This window comes from Lethenteron reissneri, chromosome 51, assembly GCF_015708825.2.
Source record: "Lethenteron reissneri isolate LAM-NWPU_2019-01 chromosome 51, ASM1570882v1, whole genome shotgun sequence".
Taxonomy (NCBI): Eukaryota; Metazoa; Chordata; class Hyperoartia; order Petromyzontiformes; family Petromyzontidae; genus Lethenteron; species Lethenteron reissneri.
Window position 1 is genome coordinate 4,409,337 of NC_083829.1, and position 19,901 is coordinate 4,429,237.

The following is a 19,901-nucleotide window of genomic DNA, read 5'->3' on the forward strand; positions in this document are numbered from 1 at the left end:
TGTATACTTTGTAGTCGGCTTGCAACCTCTTTGTTAAAGCAATTCATTACCTGTAATTCATTCCCATTGGTTGTTGTAATGGCCATATCGTCGGCAATTTAGAGATGGCTAACACCTTGCCTGTAGCTATACATAAATGTAATCTTTTATACAACTTACGTGAAATAAAGTTGTTATGCGTAGCTATGAATAGCCTCCATTTCTTAGCGCGTCCAACCTATGTACTTTAATTGTATCTTTTTTTTGTTAGTTAAGATGATAAATTACCATCTTGATTTGATGCTTTCATGACTGCAGGAATCCATACTCTTTGGTTCTTTCGGTAAAGTCACGTGGGTAGAAATAAAATCAAATAAAACAAATCACATCAAATAAATGATTTTTTTATTTTATTTTATTTCTACCCACGTGACTTTACCGAAAGAACCAAAGAGTATGATAAATTATATCCGGTGAAAAAATTTGGTTAAGTTTATAGCAGGTACTTTTGGTTAATTTAGCACGTGACTGCAAACAGAAAAAAAACAAAATTCTGTATCAAAGTCTGAGTTAAGGTGATTCTGAGGGGTAGATTGTTTAAAACAAAAAAATATATATTTTACCAGGTAAGGCCCACTGAGCCATATAGCTATTTTTTTCAGAAGCGACCTGGCCACAAATGATAGCTCAACAAAGTGGCTTGTCGCGTGTAAATTCATTGCAGACAAATACTCTAAACGAGTGATGTTGATTAAAAATGTGGAGGGAAAAACCGGAGGACCCAAAGTTCCTCACGACCATAGGGAGAACATGCAAACTCCAAATATACAGCAGGCGTCGAGATCGAATCCACAACCTCCTGTATACCAGGCGAGGTGGTTAACATCTCGAAGCTCCGGAAGTGCATTTGTAAAGATTTGTCATTTTGATTGAGAATCAATTCCAAGCAATTCGATGCTGATCCTAGGTGAGTTTAATCCGAATTAAAAGCAATCTCGGTCGATACTACGACGAATGAGTAGGCTAAATTTCGATATAAAGCTTTCGTGACTGCAGGGATTCATCTTCTTGGTTCTTTCGGTAAAGTCACTTAGAAGGGAAATAATAAAATAATAAAAATAAAACATGATAAACTATCATTTTCACAACGTTTCGGCCACAACGCAAGCAGCCGTCCTCAGGTGAAGAACAGGTCTGTCGGAAAGACAGCGTCTGAATGGGAACCACCAAGCTTGGCAGCGTATATTTGAGCTCCCCTTCCCCCTCCAACCCAGCTTAAATATACGCTGCCAAGCATGGTGGTGCCCATTCAGACGCTGTCTTTCCGACAGACCTGTTCTTCACCTGAGGACGGCTGCTTGCGTTGTGGCCGAAACGTCGTGAGAATTATTTTATTATGTTTTATTTTTATTATTTTATTATTTCCCTTCTACGTGACTTTACCGAAAGAACCAAGAAGAATGAGTAGGCTATCAAATCAAAGCACACACAGCTCTGAAATGGTGCAAAGAACGAGGCGTTTGCTAATTGTGGTCGCTCAAAATTAATTGTGACCAAATCCTGCAAAGGCTTCATAATATGTTAATGACGGTTTCTCAATTACATCGTTGAAAGCCAGGATGACTCGGAGGATCATCATCATCATCACTACAGAGCCGTGAAGTGCAATCTCACTTGTGATTTGTAGTGCTTGCGCTAAAATATTTATTTTTATTAATTAAAATATGCTACCCCAGCAGATCCCTGGAGATGGAAGGGGGGTGGGGAGTGGAGTGAATTAACCATTCATTCATGGGATCACCACTTTGCAATTATGAGACCATGGACACGCAGTCGTAATCAGAAGCAGAATCTTTATTTAGACTGGATGGAATCCGATGAGCTATGAAGCTCTTTTTACAGGTGTCCAGATGTCGTCAACCATGACAGCACACAAGTTTTGCTGGACTCTCCGACACTGCAGGGGCTCTGTCTTATACTGGACATGTATTCATATTCTTAGGTTTTTTCGGTAAAGTCACGTAGGTAAAACATCAAAATTAATGAAAATAAATAAAATAAAACAAAAATCACGACGTTTCGGAGGCAACACTGGACATGTCTAAAAAAGAGCTTTATAGCTCGTCAGATTCCTCCAGTATAAATATATTGATGATGATTTTTCGGCAGAGATGACCTCTCCTGGCACCACCGAGCGCTGCGCACGCATCAACTTCATCAGTTTATGTTGTCCTCCTCCTCTGAGCCCTCACTTTCCTCGGACCGAGCTCTGAATGACCAAGGCTGTATTTCTTTCAACGAGTTAAAACACACACACATTGCTTTCAGTGAGCAGAACTTAAACGTAAATTAGTTAATCCTGCAAAATTGTAATAACTGAAACATTGTATGATGTATGAGAACACTTTTGGCAGTGGAAAAAAAAAGTTGCGATGACTCAATTTTAAATAAACTTGCAGCGGCGGTGATTAATTATGAAAACATTTTCTTTTTTTATTGTTGATGAGCATACCCCCTCCTGTTACACTCGTTTATCTCCTCCTGCCTTTCCACCAAACTGGAGGAGCATGGGAATAAACCAAAACAATTTTTAACTAATCATTTTTTTTTACCAGGTAAGGCTCACTGAACTATACAGCTCTTTTTCAGGAGCGACCTAGCCATCACGAATGATAGCCCAACGAAGTGGCTTAGCATCATGCGGACATTATATCGAAGCCAAATACTCTAAACACATGATACTCGGTAAAGTCACGTAGGTAAAAAATTACTGATATCGTAAAATTACTGATACAGTAATTTTGCTGTGAGGGTTGCCTCCGAAACGTCGTGATTGAATTTATTTTAATTTTTTACCTACGTGACTTTACCAAAAAAACCAAAGGGTATGAATCCTTTCAGTCACGAAAACTTCTAATCTAGAATAAACACGTGATGTTGATTCTAAATGTGGAGGAAATAAACTGAGGACCCGGAGAAAAATCCACGTGACCACAGGGAGAACACGCAAACTCCAAATATACAGGCGTCAGGATTGGGATGGAACTCACGACCTCCTGTATACCAGGCGATATAGTTAACATCTTACCACCATGGGAATTATTTTAAAGCTGGGGCATCAAGTAGCCTTGGGTACCCACGTAGAGTATCCAAGGTGGTCCAGGAAGAAAATTCATTGAAGGGACACTGCAAATATCCTCCGATTAGCACTGGTTGGCTATGTACGGCGCGTAAGAAGTGCAACATACATACAAATGGATGTCCGTCATTGTCTCAGAGTTTGCGGGCAACTGCCTTTAACAGCTTACACTACCTTCCGGTCTGCAGTGTTTATGGGAAGTTGGGTTGAGGAGGATGCATGTGGTGGCGGTGGCGGTGTTCGTGGCGATGTTCGTGGCGATGTTAATGGCGATGGAGGTGGCGAAGGTCATCTCGGCGCGCTTTCCGCAGGATCCTCCTGCGTCGTCCCAGCACCTCTCTCGGTGACCCACATGCATGTGTGTGCGCGCGCGCGTCCTCTGCCCCTGTCGCTGCAGGGGACGTGATCGTCTCGGTGAACAGCACGTGCGTGCTGGGCTACACACATGCGGAGGTGGTGAAGATCTTCCAGGCCATCCCCATCGGCCAGCAGGTCGGCCTGCAGCTGTGCCGCGGCTACCCGCTGCCCTTTGACCCTGACGACCCCTCGACGACCCTCGTCACGTCGGTGGCCATCTGTGACAAGGAGCCCGTCGTGCTGGAGGGGGGGAAGGGCACCGGCGGCGTCGTCTGCGGCGGCGGCGGAGGCCTCGGCCTGACCGACGGCGCCAACAACGGCAACCACCACGCGTCGCAGACGTCCACGTCGGGAGTGAGCTCGCAGGACAGCACGCGCGACAACTGCTCGCTCACGCTGGGGCCACTGGACGGGATGCTGGGCCAGGCGGCGGCATCCCTGGGGGCGGTTCCCGGTGCCCAGGGGCAGCTCCAAGGGCCGCTGCTGCACTCGGACAATGTGTCGCTGGCGTCCTCCATCGCCACACAGCCCGAGCTCATGACCGTGCACATAGTGAAGGTACGGGGGCGGCGGAGTGAATGGGAGTCGTCGGAATTGCTTTGATTTTAACTGCTCGAGGAATCCGAACGTTACAACAACAACAGCGCAATGCCACAAGTACGATAGGAGGGCAAAGTGTAGGAAATGTAAGCAAATCACTAAAAATAATAATTATAAGCTAAAGCCCACTGAGCTATTAGTTTGTTTTTTCAGAAGCGACCTGGCTTATAATGTAGACATTTACAGCAGCCAAATTATCTCAATCATCTAAACACGTGTTTCTAAATGGGGAGTGAAAAGCTGAAGGACCCAGAGAAAAAATCCACACGACCACAGGGAGAGAGACGCGCAAACTTTAAATGTACAGGCGTCAGGGTCACGATCGAACCCACGGCCCTCATACCAGGCGATGGATGACGTTAACACCCCGCCACAGTAGCATGATGCATCTGTGTGTGGCGGTTAAGATGCCTGGTATGCGTACGCGGGGACGCTGCCTGCCCGTGATCGCGTGAAGGTCCGAGCACGGGACTTGCAATCCAGGGGTCCGCCGGTTTGGTCCGATCTCCCGGCATTGCCGGTTTAAATGGCAGTGCAACTTTCTCATGTGCCCTCCGCCTCTGTCCATCCAGTGGGCTTACGCCGCAATCGATAGGCAGATTGCGTGCGGCGGGGTAAAGTGTGGGTACTCCTACCTCTTCCCGGGTGTCTGGCTAGCGTGGAAGAGTAGGAAAATTCTTCTTGGTTCTTTCGGTAAAGTCACGTAGAAGGGAAGTAATAAAATAATAAAAATAAAACATAATAAAACAATTCTCACGACGTTTCGGCCACAACGCAAGCAGCCGTCCTCAGGTGAAAACCAGGTCCGTCGAGGCGACAGAGTCTGAATGAAACAGCACACGAGCTTGGAGCATATATATAAGCTGGGCGCATTGACAAAGGAATTTGCATATCAAAAGGAATTTAGCATATTTATGGGAAATGCAGGAATGTGATTAGTACTGCATATGCATGTGCATTATGCAGGATTAACAGCATCAAAGGGAGCTGCAGTTACTGCTGCTGCTGCAGTTGCTGCTGCTGCAGTTTCTGCTGCTGCTGCAGTTGCTGCTGCTGCTGCAGTTTCTACTATCAACTCCCCCACTTACAAACTGGCTCGTTTTTTGTCCGAAATCCTACGGCCTTTCACTGGAAAAACCACCTCTGCAGTACTAAACTCTACTGACCTGGTATCGACAATCAAGGGGATTGCCCTGTCCCCAGACGACCTGCTTGTCAGTTTTGATGTGGTTTCCTTGTTCACCAAGGTGCCTGTGCCTGACACCATCGCAATCATTGAAGACTTGGTTCATCAAGGACTGAATGCTGGGGTACCCCCCCTGGTGAGACACTGCTTAACCAATACATACTTCACCTGGAATGGAACCTTCTACAAGCAAATTGAGGGCACCCCAATGGGCTCCCCCCTATCTCCGGTTGTAGCCAACATCTTCATGGAGAAATTTGAGACGGACGCCATCCAGACTGCCACTCTACGCCCGACCTTATGGAAGAGGTACGTAGACGACACTTTTGTCATCTGGCCACATGGCCGGCCTGCTCTAGACCAATTTCTCGACCACATCAATTCCATACACCCAGCCATCAGATTCACCATGGAAGTCGAAAATGATGGCAAGCTACCCTTTTTGGATGTCCTAATCAAAAGGAGACCTGATGGTTCAATGAGCCACTCTGTCTACAGGAAAGCCACCCACACGGATGCTTATCTAAAACCGGATTCCCACCACCATCCATCCCAGAAGAATTCCCTCATCAAGACTCTATATCATAGAGCCCAATGCATCTCCGACCATGAACACATTTCCAGTGAACTCAAACACGTACGCCAAGCTCTTAAGGCTAATGGTTACTCCGACTACACAATCCGCAAAGCCATCACTCCAACCATCAAGAAGGATCCTGTTGAGGAGCCTTTCAAGACCATCACCTTACCCTACATTGCTGGGGTCACAAAAAAGATCTCCAAAATCCTGATTAAACACAAGATCCAGGTCCGATTCAACACAGTACATAAAATCCGTGATCTGGTCCCGTCTGTAAAAGATGTGGTTCCAGACATACAGTACCCTGGCGTCTACAAACTAAGTTGCCTCTGTGGTAGCAGTTACATTGGAGAAACCAAACGACATGTCTCGGACCGCATCCGTGAACATAAGGCAGACCTGAAACACGGTAGGACAAACACCTCAGCCGTGGCAGATCACTGTTACAACTCAGTGGGCTCACATGATATTGACTTCTCCAAGACAGAGGTTCTCTGCAAGCCATCTGGCTATCATGAGAGATTCGTTCATGAGGCGATCCACATATACAAACACAGAGACAATTTCAACCGAGAAGATGGATTCTGGCTTAGCAATCATTGGAAGGACGTAATAAACCATTTCGGATCTTAACTGATTGTGTTCACGTTTACGGTGACTTTCAGACCGCGTTCCACTCACTGGCATGGTGCAGTGTGCAGAGTAATGTATGGTGTCGTAATTGTATAGTAAACATATAGCAGTGTGATACACATTAGGGTGGGTAGAATAATACATAGTGTTATATTAAAATGGATAAGGCAGCAACTGCAGCAGCAGCAGCAAGTACAGCAGCAGCAGTAACAGCAGCAGCAGCAACTGCAGCAGCAGCAACTGCAGCAGCAGCAGAAACTGCAGCAGCAGCAACTGCAGCAGCAGCAGTAACTGCAGCTCCCTTTGATGCTGTTAATCCTGCATAATGCACATGCATATGCAGTACTAATCACATTCCTGCATTTCCCATAAATATGCTAAATTCCTTTTGATATGCAAATTCATTTGTCAATGCGCCCAGCTTATATATATGCTCCAAGCTCGTGTGCTGTTTCATTCAGACTCTGTCGCCTCGACGGACCTGGTTTTCACCTGAGGACGGCTGCTTGCGTTGTGAGAATTGTTTTATTATGTTTTATTTTTATTATTTTATTACTTCCCTTCTACGTGACTTTACCGAAAGAACCAAGAAGATGAATCCCTGCAGTCACGAAAGCTTTAAATCGAAGTAGGAAAATTGTCATCCAGAGGTGCTCCCTAGGGCGCCTGCGAGTGTCGACCCTTTCGCCAGCGGTGCGGCGTGAGTAAGCAATTGCAGGGCCGCACCTTTATCTTTATTCATGCACATGAAACGATGCAACATTCAAGCAATGAATTATATCCTTTTGACATTCCACTGCTGGATGAAGGCCTCCCCATGCCATGTCAGTCACGAGGTTTGTTTGACCACACATCAATGCGATGGTCTTCATCAATACACCATCGAAACACCACAGGTCGTCACAAAAAGGAGGCAGTATGAAGTGCATAAAAGTAAGTAAATAAATAGTTGACTTTACTTCCAGTATGGAATTTTCCGTAGGATATAGTTTCAAAGCACTTGCGTTATTGTAATCACCAAGCAAATATATATATATTTCATTCCCATTAAGAACCACAGAGGAAGGAATACTTTTTCAATATAAGTCAGGTTAAACGTCTCTATAATCTTAATATGTAAACAGAGTGATGGTTTGTCTAGTAGCTGCGACATTTAAACGTATCCTGGACTGGTCAAACACGACGGTTTGTAACGCCCTGCTCAGTTCCACATTCCTGCTATTCGCGTTTATTTCACTCTTATTACGTGGTACAATAGAAATATATATAAAGGGAAAATAACATTGAAACAATAATGGGCTCGGTAGGTATACAGCAGTGCAATCTAAATTACTCTGACCGCCTATAAACCAAGACAGGGAAGGCAATAAGCGGGGAGCTAGAGGCAGGCATGTCCTCATTGTGTGGTCATTTTGAACCCTAAATTATGAATGCTATTATTGCTATTGAGCTGCCAAGAACACAGCAGACGGCAACAGTGGAGGGCATTGATCTCTTGTTATTGCTGGTCACAGAGGAACAATCGATAACTATTTCACATGGCGGCGGTGGGGGGGGGGGGGGGTGCTAATTCTAAATAAATGAGATTAGCGCACACGCTACTGCTGTACTGAAGAGAGATGAGTGTACAGCTCGGGTTCTAAACCGCGTTATTAAAGGAAATTAATGTGTTCTGAAAACCAGGATTGGACACCACCTGCTTTGCGGTAATCTACCCGTCACCTGAATCATGCCGGGTTGGCAGATGTGCTCTGTAATGATAAAGCCAGCTTAATGGCTCAACTTTACAAGTCTCGCTGTCGGTCTTTGTCCTTTTGAACAAACAGGTGTGCGATTCTCAAACAACCTCTCTGGCACTGACATATGTGATCTGTTTCCAAATGTCACGGATTAATTCTTGAGCAAAACCGTGGGGGTTGTTTTACTCTTTTCTAAGGATGAAAGCATTAAACCGTTAGCTCTGTCCGTCAGTCGGTGGTGGGAGGAGGAATGACAATTCTCATAAAATCGATCCAAGATGAGCTCAGCTTAATTGCAAAGTTGTCTCGCTATTGGGGACTCTTCCTGCATCAATGCGCTCCTTCCTGAGCGCCCGCCGCGAGCACTATCGCCATCGTTAGAAGCCGATTCAATACCTCGCGGGGACTGTAACCATGCACACGAGCATGGTTTTTCTTCCCAGTTGACCTCCGAGCGCGGTTTTTCCGCACGCAGGGCCTGCTGGGCTTCGGCTTCACCATCACGGACACGCCGGCGGGCCAGCGCGTCAAGCAGATCCTGGACGGCCCTCGCTGCCGAGGCCTCCGGGAGGGGGACATCATCGCCGAGATCAACAAGCAGAACGTGCGGCCGCTTTCGCACACGCACGTCGTGGAACTGCTCAAGGAGTGCCCCACGGGCAGCGAGACCATCGTCACGATCCACCGCGAGGGTGAGCGAGGCGGGGTGGGGGGGACCATTTAAAAACCTAGCGGGGGAATGATGTTAGCCGCCCCTTCAGAGATGGGGACTATCTGCTGCTGCTTGCTGTTGCTGCTGCTTGCTGTTGCTGCTGCTGCTTGCTGCTGCTGCTGGCGCTTGCTGTTGCTGCTGCTGCTTGCTGCTGCTGCTGCTGGTGCTTGCTGTTGCTGCTGCTGCTGGCGCTTGCTGCTGTTTGCTGTCGATTGCTGCTGCTTGCTGTTGCTGCTGCTTGCTGTTGCTTACTGCTGCTGTGGCTTGCTGCTGCTTGCCTTTGCTGTTGCTGCTGCTGCTTGCTGCTGCTGTTGCTTGCTGCTGCTGTTGCTTGCAGCGTGGAGCTTGAGTTTGTGGATCGAACCCACGCTCCCTTTTTGCCGTGAGGCTCAAGTGTTGTTTCCACAACCGTTGCAAACCCTGCCGCCCGAATAATACAAGTCAAAAGTTACGCTGCGTTAAATCTCTTTAATATAACATTAAAGTGATTAAATTTAATTGCCTTGTACTTTTTTTTCAACAGGATATTACTCTCCGAGAACATCTAATCAGGTATGTTTTTTTTTGTTAAATGATTATAAGGGGTTGATGGTGGAATTAAATGTTTTGTTATTCTGATTAAACCCATTCTACTACTGCCTCCAGACTCTTAATTACAAATTAACTAATGGGGCACTAAAAGCTAAATGAAATACAGTTATTATAATAACTGGCGGGAGTTTGTTCCAATTATTCTGTCTATAAAATATGCTTACCGGGATTGCAGATTGTTATCTTAACATCCCAATAATACTGGTAGTAACCTCCTGGTTACACCAGCCCACAGGGGATTATTGTGTCCGTCCGTCCGTCATGCAGGGAGGGGCTGGGTGGGGAGGGAGGGGCTGGGTGGGGAGGGTTGGGGCTGGGTGGGCGGTGGGAGGGGTAGGGCTGGGTGGGGTGGGGAGGGGCTGGTCACCCCGTGGTGCCCTTATAAAACTCAACGTTTAACCTACTCACGCCGGCTTGTGCCCGCCCTCACAGTCGTGCATATTTGCGGAATACACCACGCCGCCGTTGACCCTGGCCATTGACCGAGCAACCCAACGTTCCTACCAGCTCCCTCCGCAGGACAATGTGTTATTACAGGTTAAACGTATTGTTATATCTTCATCAGTATCCACATTTTATATTCGTGTCGAATGGTTTGGTGTCTTTTCAATTCGTATCAAGAGGATATATTGGTTTGTCTCCCCTGGCCAAGCTATTAATTCCATTGCTCATGTTATGAATGTCATTATTTGCAGTAAAGTACATTATTTTATGATCCTCAGTTGACGTTCTTTATTCACACAGGTGCTAGACCACTGAGACATATGATTGAACTTAAGTATAAAACTAGAACTATTTTTATTTTACCAGGTAAGCCCCGTAAACTCTTTTTCAGAAGTGACCTGGCCACAAATGATAGCTCACGTGAACACTTCTAGCTGCCAAATACTCTAAAACGCATGTTGATTTTAAATGTGGAGGGGAAAACTGGAGAAATCCACGCGAACACGGGAAGAACATGCAAACCCCCAAATATACAGGCATCAGGGTCGCGATCGAACCCATGACTTCCTGTATACTAGGTGAGGTAGTTAACATCTCACCACCATGGCGCCATAATTACCCATAACTTTAACGTTATACATTTTAAGTTCACCCACAAATATTTCTTCATCTATCTCCCACACCTTACCAGGATTTTTCTTCCCCAAACAAAAACAAATCTGGCAATCGGGCATAGCATTTCATAAAAGTCTCAAACCCTACACAAGAATAGCACGGTAAACATTTTCCAGCACTTTTTTTTCAACGAGGTCAAATGTTAAAGTTCGTTCAGGATCTCTTGGATCAAAAGGAGCTCTCACTTCATCAAACGAGCTTGACCCCTCGGTCACATAAAAGACAATTTACGATGCTGAGAATGTAGACGATTATTATTGATCCGATTGATTAAAATGATTGATTCACTGATCATTAGGCTGGCTGGCTGCTTGACTGATTAATGCACCTAATTATTGAGAGGCTGATAAATCAGTTGAGCGAGCGCTGCGACGATGACATTTAGACAGCTGGATGACCCAGCAGAGCCAGGCAGCCCCTCTCACTAAGCCAGTTTGTTCAGGGCAGAGTGGAGGGGGGGGGTGAATCCAACAGCTTCCCAGTAATTTCTACGGCAAATTACCCAAGTGTGCCATTGCTTTAGAATGGGTTGTTAATAGCTGTGCAAACTCCTTTTCTTAACTACACATCCGACGGCTGGCACTGCGATAGAGCCATTCTCAAGCAAAGAGAATGGCTCTAAGTTCAAATCCCGGTCATGGGTCACCTCTGCCCGTCATCTCTGTGGGGTTGTAAATTAACTGCCTCTTTGTGGGAAGTGGATATTTTGCGCGGAGATTGCTTCTCGTCGTAGGAAAGTGGAAATTGCACTACTTTTTTTCGGACTTACCAATGGAATTGAGCACTGCTCTTTGGCCACAGGGTTATGGAGTACTCTTGGATGTGTATTTATGTTTTACTTGACTACTTCTGCCCAACATCTGCCTTGCGAAAGCCGTAGACAATCTCACCGTGACTAAATCATGGAACAGGTGTGTGTTGAATCTACGCCTGTCCAAGGCTTTTTTCTTCTATGGTCGACTCCGCCTTACCTGGTGCCGTGTGTGAGCATCAGCATCGGAGAGAACAAAGCAGCGGGCTCATTGCCGGCCATACCAACCCTGCCATCTGCGGCTGGGCTACTCATTGGGTTAATAGGTTCTTGTGCACACAGGATTCAACAGGCAACCTTTGTGTGCGTGGGTCTATGGGGAGCGGAGGTGTAGTTGTTATCGGGACGCATGACAAACCCGGCATCCAGAAGGTAATTCACCGGCCACGGCTGACATCAATTGCGAGCGACATCACCTAACCAGTGCTGTGCCCTCCCCTACTGCCGACCCAACCATAAAACGCGCGATGTGTAAACGTCAAAACACGTGGAAACGAAAGCCCGGCCACACACCCTGCACATCGCCGTGCCGTGCCGGCATTGACAGGCACTACGCCCCAAAAGATGTGCGTTCCGGTTATAGGAAGAGCTCTTGCTTTTTTCTGTTTGTGCGTGTGTGCGGGACGTGCGTGGGGGGCGGTAGTGTAGCAGTTAGCGCCTCGCTGCGCCACGAACCCGGTGACCCGGGTTTGTTTCCCGCTCACGGCCAACATCGGTGATGATTACTTGATTCTAGATTTGAAGCTTTCGTGACTGCAAGGATTCATACTCTTGGGTTTTTTCGGTAAAGTCACGTAGGTAAAAATAAATAATAAAAATAATAGAAATAATAGAAATAATAATAGAAATACAATTTTCAATAATTAAAAATATTAAATGTATAAATAAAATTATAAAAAATGTATCATTTTATTTCTATTATTTCTATTATTTTTATTCTTTATTTTTACCTACGTGACTTTACCGAAAAAACCTAAGAGTATGATTACTTGAACCGGGTCCCCTAGGTCGACTCAGCCTCAGATGAGTACCTGGTGCTGTGTGTAAACGTCGCCACTCGGGAGACAAAGGGGGTCGGGCGTGGTGCTGGCCACCCACCCCCCACCCCCTCGTAAGCCGTGCCGGCCTTCATAGCAGAGGTCGCAACCGGGTACCCGATACCCGTACCCTACCCGATACCCGGCTACCCGTACCCAGCCGGGTACGGGTACGGGTCCCCGTTTGCCACCCTGGTGCGGCCGGGTACGGGTAGGCCGTGAGTCACTGGTGAGTCACCATTTGTCACTCATTTCCCAACGTCTTGTCTCTTCTCACAATTCAAGTTCCTAGAATCAACCCACCCACAGCCTGCAACATGGCTTCATCCCAGAGGTCGCAATCGGGTACCCGTGCCCTACCCGATACCCGGCCAGGTACGGGTAGCCGGGTATCGGGTAGGGTACGGGTATCCGATTGCTACCCTGGTGCGGCCGGGTACGGGTAAAGGAATTAAAACCCGTTTGCGACCTCTGCTTCATAGGTGCTACTTGGGAACAGCCCTTGCCCCCGACAGTCTGTCGAGGCTACACGGGGGGGAGGGGGTGGGTGGGGAAATCTTTGTGTCTTTGCTGCTGTGTGTGCGCGCGCGTGTGCAACACAGGTGACGGAGAGGCTAAAAAACCAGGCGTGTCCCCAGTACGGCCTGCCCCCGCTGAGGATAGCGCCGCCCACCGTCCCACCCATGGCCCCACCCCTCGGCCTCATGAAGCCCTCCGCCTCGCCCTCGCATTCGGACGGGCAGGAGCGCCGGGGGGGGCTGGGCCCGCAGCACTACGAGGAGGCGGCGGTGACCTACGACTTCCGATGTGAGTGACCCCGCCGAACGCTCCCCGCGCGGTGGCACCGCATCGACCTACTGCATCACTTAGGTCTGGCTGTGACGGTCCCACCTGATGACGGAGACTTGTGTTGCCTCCGAAACGTCGTTATTTTTTATTTCTATTATTACTTTTATTAATTTTCTTTTTTACCTACGTGACTTTTCCGAAAAAACTTAAGAGTATAGCAGAGGGTGCTTGAAAAACAAAAAAATGTGAACGCTTCTGAGAATTTAAAACGATGCCACAAGAAATGTGCCGCCTCCAGGCTCTGGAGACCACCTGGAGAAGATTCCAGGGCACGCGTTGACAATGATGGCGAACAAGTGGGAGACTCCTTGAAGCTATTAACATATAATCTGTTATCATGTTACAGTGTCGTATCCGTTATTTTTTCATTAAAAACGATAGTCCCATTTAAGTGGTAAAACAATCTTCTTGGTTCTTTCGGTAAAGTCACGTGACTTTACCGAAAGAACCAAGAAGATTACGTGACTTTACCGAAAGAACCAAGAAGATGAATCCCTGCAGTCATGAAAGCTTTAAATGGTAAAACAATGTCGAAGCACCGAGGTCTCCCCCCCCGCCCCCCCCCCTCCCACTTGGAGGTGGAGTGATGACATAATTGGCTCGTGTGCAGGTTGCTAGTGGCTTTGCCACATCGTGGAACTGCGGAGGATGGCGGTGGTGGTGGTGGTGGTGGCATGGGGAGGCCTCTGTCCCGCGGGTGGATTGACCATGCTGATGACGATGACGATGATGATTTTTCAGGCAATGGCCCTTGTCTTGAGTCAGAAGAGAGAGCGTAGAGAGATATGAGATCAATGGGACGTTTTAAGTAACATTAGGTAATATTATCTATTTTTAGGCATTTCCTCTCATTGTCCAGTGAGTGTCAAACACACACTCCAAGAGTCATGGATGTGAACATATGCCAAGAAAACTATCAAACACACAAAACAACAGATTACACACAGGCACACGTAAACCCACAATAAGTCTGTCCCATTGATGATGAACTGTGAGTGTGTTTATCTTGACACCATGTCACCCTTTACACGTGCCTGTTTGAATGTCTATTTTCCTTTTGATGTCTCTCCACTTATTTTGCACGGGCTCAGAGGCAGCGCTTCTCAATTTCTATTGCTTTAACCTTACCAATGGTCTCTCTATGCTCCTCGGCCTATCTGTAATCGAACGCAAGTTGTTTTTACGCGTTGTGCAAACCTCATCTTTCGGATGACAAAGGAAAATCCACCGTGTGGTGCAGCAGAAGGACTGAGATTTGCCAAAACGCCGGCGAAAAGAATCGATTCTGTGCCGTGAGCTCTATTTCATGAGCACTGTGATAATTGTGTCACAGATGTTGTGATGTCTCGCCACCTAGACTGTGTGTCAGTGTGGAGTGCTAGGTGGACCAAAGCAATAGGCAAGTAGACCATCATCACCCGACACAAATTCACCGTGGTTAATTTTTTCTGCTTGTGCTAAATGGAGATTGCAATCAAAATCGCGAAAGAAACCGCCCGTGCTTTATGCATGCAGAGAGTTATGACTACCATCCATTCTTTTGTGTTACAATGCCACTGTTAATCTGTAGCCTGTGATAATTAAATGGAATTAAACATTAGTCGGCCGTCTTTATGTTTAAATAGAATGAATGAGGGTTTATGCAAATGTGGTAGCTTTAGTTATGCGTATGTTTTTTAATATTTCCCCCTTCAGTGCATTGTCTCTTTCACAGTGTGAGATGCCATCTTTCATGTAAATAAAATAAAAGCCAGACCTAATTAGATCTTAATTATAATGCGATTCCAAAAATGCCTTGCTTCTGCGAATATTTTCATAGGAAATGTAAGTAAAAAAATATATTTTCTCATCACCTAAAAATAAAAACAAGTATAACCCGTAAAAACAAAGTTTTTCACTAAATCCTGTATATCCCTGGCGGCTCGAGTCCTCTCGTCCTCTGGCTTGAGATGGCTGCCACCTATGGGTCAGATGATTGCATTGCACCATTAAGCAATTGGTAATTAAATATAATATTTTTGTCCTAAAAAGTGTAAAATTTTGGAGAAAAAAATTTCACGAACATTAATTGTCACGCACAACGAGTCTGTGTGGAAAATGTCAGCTCGATTGGATCACGGGAAGTGGGTTAAAAAACGACCGAAAGATTTGCACGGTCGTAAGCAAGCAAGCGAACTTAATATAAAGGATTTAAATAAGTATAACCCGTAAAAACAAAGTTTTTCACTATAAATCCTTTATATGCGTGGCGGCTAGAGTCCTCTCGTCCTCTGGCTTGAGATGGCTTCCACCTATGGGTCAGATGATTGCATTGCACCATTAAGCAATTGGTAATTAAATATAATATTTTTGTCCTAAAAAGTGTAAAATTTTGGAAAAAAAATTTCACGAACATTCATTGTCACGCACAACGAGTCTGTGTGGAAAATGTCAGCTCGATTGGATCACGGGAAGTGGGTTAAAAAACGACCGAAAGATTTGCACGGCCGTAAGCAAGCAAGCGAACTTAATATAAAGGATTTAAAAAACGTATATGGCCAACTAGTGTTACACATTCTCCCCGGGAAAGAGCAGCTGCTGCTTTAGTTGTTTGGTCGCCTGTGTGGCTCTGAAATGGTCTTCAGCTCTCTCCGGCTTCTATGCATGCGAGAAGCGCTTTAGTGAAGTGTCACGTTACGTGGAGTCTTTGATGGCTTCGGTCCCCCTTTTTGTTTGCTTGAGAGGGGGCCATGAGTTCACCGTTCAAAAAGGACACTCCAAAACGAATAAAAAAACAAGGCCTCGGTTGAAATCTCCAGACGGCTCCCTTCCAGGCGTGCTCGCATAGTGTTTGGGGTTTGCGAAGCGAAAATGTCTAAAATACGAAAACGACAAATTACCGCAGTGGCTTCAGGAAATGCCACCGCAATCTTAATTTAATGCCCGCAGTTTGCCAAATCGAATCGCTTCAAGAGTAATTAAATGTGATATTACTTTAAAAGGGAGCTGCAAGCCAGTTTATGACGAGTCTGCACCTTCTCGCTTTTGTTAACGAGCTTTCGCCGATGCCATTTTTTTTATTGCTGGGAAACTTTTGGCAATTATTGGAAATCTATTCCTTGAAATATCACAACTTAACCAAGTAAACAATGTGAAAAAAAAATTCCCTCTATTCATTTTTTTATATGGTAATCAAACTCAAATCATAGATAAGTATGTTTTCACATTGACAGTTGCTCAGATCTACTTGCAACGGTTATACGTATGTATGTCAATCATATGATACTATGAACGTGTGCATAGACATCTCTTAAGATAACTTGTCAAACGGTCTTTTCGGTACCGACAGCTGCATCAGACTGTGTTAAGGTGGTTATACGACATTTTAAAATACGGTGTAATTTTTTCAAAGTCCTGGTATAGGATGTGACACTGAAATGTATGTTCATTGAAACCCTTAAGAAATTGCAAAACCTGCCTTAAACAGTCACGCGTGTGATGTAGCTTCATCGCGGCAGATCACAAACATGGCATGTGATATTTATTGACCGTTTTATGTTTTTATCTATTTTTAGCAATAATCCCACTCGCTTTCACACATAGCACAACAAAAAAGGCCTTGGATCAAACCTGTTCTCTGTGAGCAGCATTTAATAGATTGATAAAAAAAAAAAATTACATCTGTACCTTAATGTCTACAATACACACAATTGCAAAGTAACCGGCGTTGCACATTGCCCTGGCTTGGGTTTAGTACAAGGCCCTCAGTAATGCCGCTGCTCCCTCGTATGCAAAAGAACCTCCTTTTGCCCAATGCGTTTCACCACGAATACTTCGGTTTTCCGAGTCTGGCCTATTGTGCGTGCTGAAGCCACGTCTCTGTGCGACGATGGGTGACCCCGGGCCTTTTCACGCACGGGCCCCCCCAGACTAAATGCGCATTTCGTAGGAATGCTCATTCCCGGCTCATTCAATATTTGCCTCCGTGGCTTAGTTTTGTCACGCACGTGCAGTATTTCTTACGTGTTTGCCTCATCCGTCCAATTTTCGTACACCCTCCGTAAAATTCATTTGACAAGCTCGGCCGGATTCTCTGGATTGTGAGATGCTCCAGAAAGTAAGAAGAGCTGCCCAAAACTTGTGGCCCGGTGTCGATAAAGCTATGCAAATGTGGTCGCAACAAGACAAGCATCCCCCCACATAGCCTTTCCCTGAACCGTTGGAGAAAGTTCCGTTAGCAGGCGTTACGCACCTCCAATTAGCACGGTTGGCCACGTACGCCGCGAGAGAATGTCAAAGTACTCGCGTGCAAACATAGCGAGTGCCTGCAAAAGGCTGCGGAATTCACTTTCACTGGACGTTCACTCTGCGGCATTCAAATCGCGCCTTAAAACGCAACTTATTTTTCAGGGCTTTTTCTACGTAACTTAAATTCTTTTCGATTTAAAGCTTTCGTGACTGCAGGGATTCATCTTCTTGGTTCTTTCGGTAAACAAAATAATTATTTTATTTTGTTGTGTTTTGTTTTTATTATTTTGTTACTTCCCTTCTGCGTGACTTTACCGAAAGAACCAAGAAGGTTAAAGCCTTTAGTGTTTGAATCTGATTGGTGTGAGCCTGCGGAGTGTGTGTGTGTTTTGTACCGCGCCTTGCGATCTCTGGGTGGGAGGCCATTTAGAAGTGTAAATTATTATTATTACTCCTCAGCAGTGGCCAATCAGACCCAGATGGATATCTTTAGCAACTGCGGGGGAGATTTCTTTTGTGCATACTCATTTGGCATCCAGCAGGTGAAACCTTTATCTCTCAAATGTCCCTTTGCTGAATAAATTATCGTGCTGCCCCCCTAAACAGGCACGACGTGGAGGCGCGCCGCATTGTAAGGAGCGCGCGTCGTGGTGGGCATGTGTTGAATTAATGTGTGTGGATTGTGTCTCGGTGGGGTGCGTTCAAGGGGCCATCAACGCATTGCTGCTAAGCCGGGAACGTTCAAACAAAGCCACGATTTGCATTTACGGCCCGAGTAAAAATGACTGTCGATAGTAGTTATTCTTGAGTTGATTGCAAGCGTGGTATAACCCTTTTCGTTGATTCACTGTCGGATGAAGGCCCTCCACACGCCGTGTCTCCCTGCCTGTTGTGGTTGTTCGACCATACTTCACCAAAGCAAGACTGGTTTCAATACCACCATTGACCATGACCGGGGCATTGAACTGGTGTCGCTCGGTTCATGTTGCAACTGCGCTCACCACTTTGCCATCGCTTCAACCGTTTAAAATGAAAACAAAAAATGTTAACCCATGAATTCTCAATAATAGATTTTGCTTAACCATAAAATACACGTGGCTCTGTGAAATCTCCTTTAAATAATTCTCCGTCTTTACAGATTGTGCACACAACGCGTTACAATCTACCGGTGAAGTATGCTCAATTTACCACTGTAACTTCCATGGTGTGGGAATGGGTTCTTCATCCAGAAGTGAATTGGGAAAAAAAAAATCTTATCTGTCAGAATTTAAATGAGATTATTTTAACAACCGTCTATGATTGGGTGAATTATTTTTTTTAAACCTGAACTCATCTGCTTTGCTATTTTTTTTTCTTTACGAATGTGAACATATGTAGCACCAACGTGCCAGAGTTAATGTTTAATGACGCAAAGTAGAAAGCCACCGTCAAGTCAGAGGCTTCCATGTGCAAATTAGCATCCTGTCAGTGCCCGCCGGCTACTGTTGGTGCTGAGCCAATTGCGGAAATGTCACGTTCCCACAAAGTGTTAATCTCGTTTTATAATCCCCCGAAAGGAAACAATGGGCCGAGTCATCCCCCGACTCGGAGTTGAACTTGCTTTCTGTCATATCCTGTAACGCAGCGTGAATGACGCGAAAAGAAATCTCTCATTTGCACGAAATATTAGTACGATTGATTCTATTTATTTTCCACAAACTGCTGGTGGCTTTAGCGGTAGAATGTGCCGCTCGCATTCGGAAGGCTGCCCCGATTCAAATCTCGGTCGGGGTTCGGCTCAGCCCATCATTCCTTCAGGGTTGTACAGTCCCACTTTGTGGGGCGGTCGACGGTCATCGTCCTATGGATGGGCTCGAACCCTCGCCATAGGAATGTGGAATTTCCACGGCTGGCTCAGAGCTGTGAACGGGAGGCTGAGAGTTATCACCGCGGAACACGACGGCAAACCAAAAAAAACGAAATAATTGCAATTGACGGCACGAAGCGGGGTTTTGAGATTCGCGGGCAAACTCGTCTCATCCAGCTCCCGCAATGTTCTTCCCGCTCAGCTCCCGAGTACGAAGAGATGGACGTCTTGCTGCAGAGGCAGGAGTCCGGCTTCGGATTCCGCATCCTCGGTGGCGACGACCCAGGAGAGCCGGTGCGTGTTGCCTCTGTGCCCGGGCATTGTGAACCCACACAGAAATCTCTCATTGTAAAGCATTTTTACACGAAGTTTACAGTAATTACATGCTATAAAATCGTACAAAAAAAACAAGATACACAATAAATGAATGGAATGAATTAATGAATATGTGGAATAAATGAAATTAATGAACATTGAACTTCACTTTACCTGTAGT

At 45.8% G+C, this 19,901-nt stretch overlaps 1 protein-coding gene across 1 annotated transcript in view; it reads left to right on the forward strand.

Annotated features, from left to right (window-relative positions):
- The window catches only part of LOC133355407 (membrane-associated guanylate kinase, WW and PDZ domain-containing protein 1-like), a 325,885-nt gene that overhangs the window by 268,793 nt on the left and 37,191 nt on the right, over positions 1 to 19,901 (forward strand). The window contains 5 exon segments of the mRNA XM_061572686.1: positions 3,516 to 4,033; positions 8,689 to 8,905; positions 9,449 to 9,477; positions 13,086 to 13,290; positions 19,608 to 19,699. Coding sequence (XP_061428670.1) covers positions 3,516 to 4,033; positions 8,689 to 8,905; positions 9,449 to 9,477; positions 13,086 to 13,290; positions 19,608 to 19,699 — 1,061 coding nt within the window.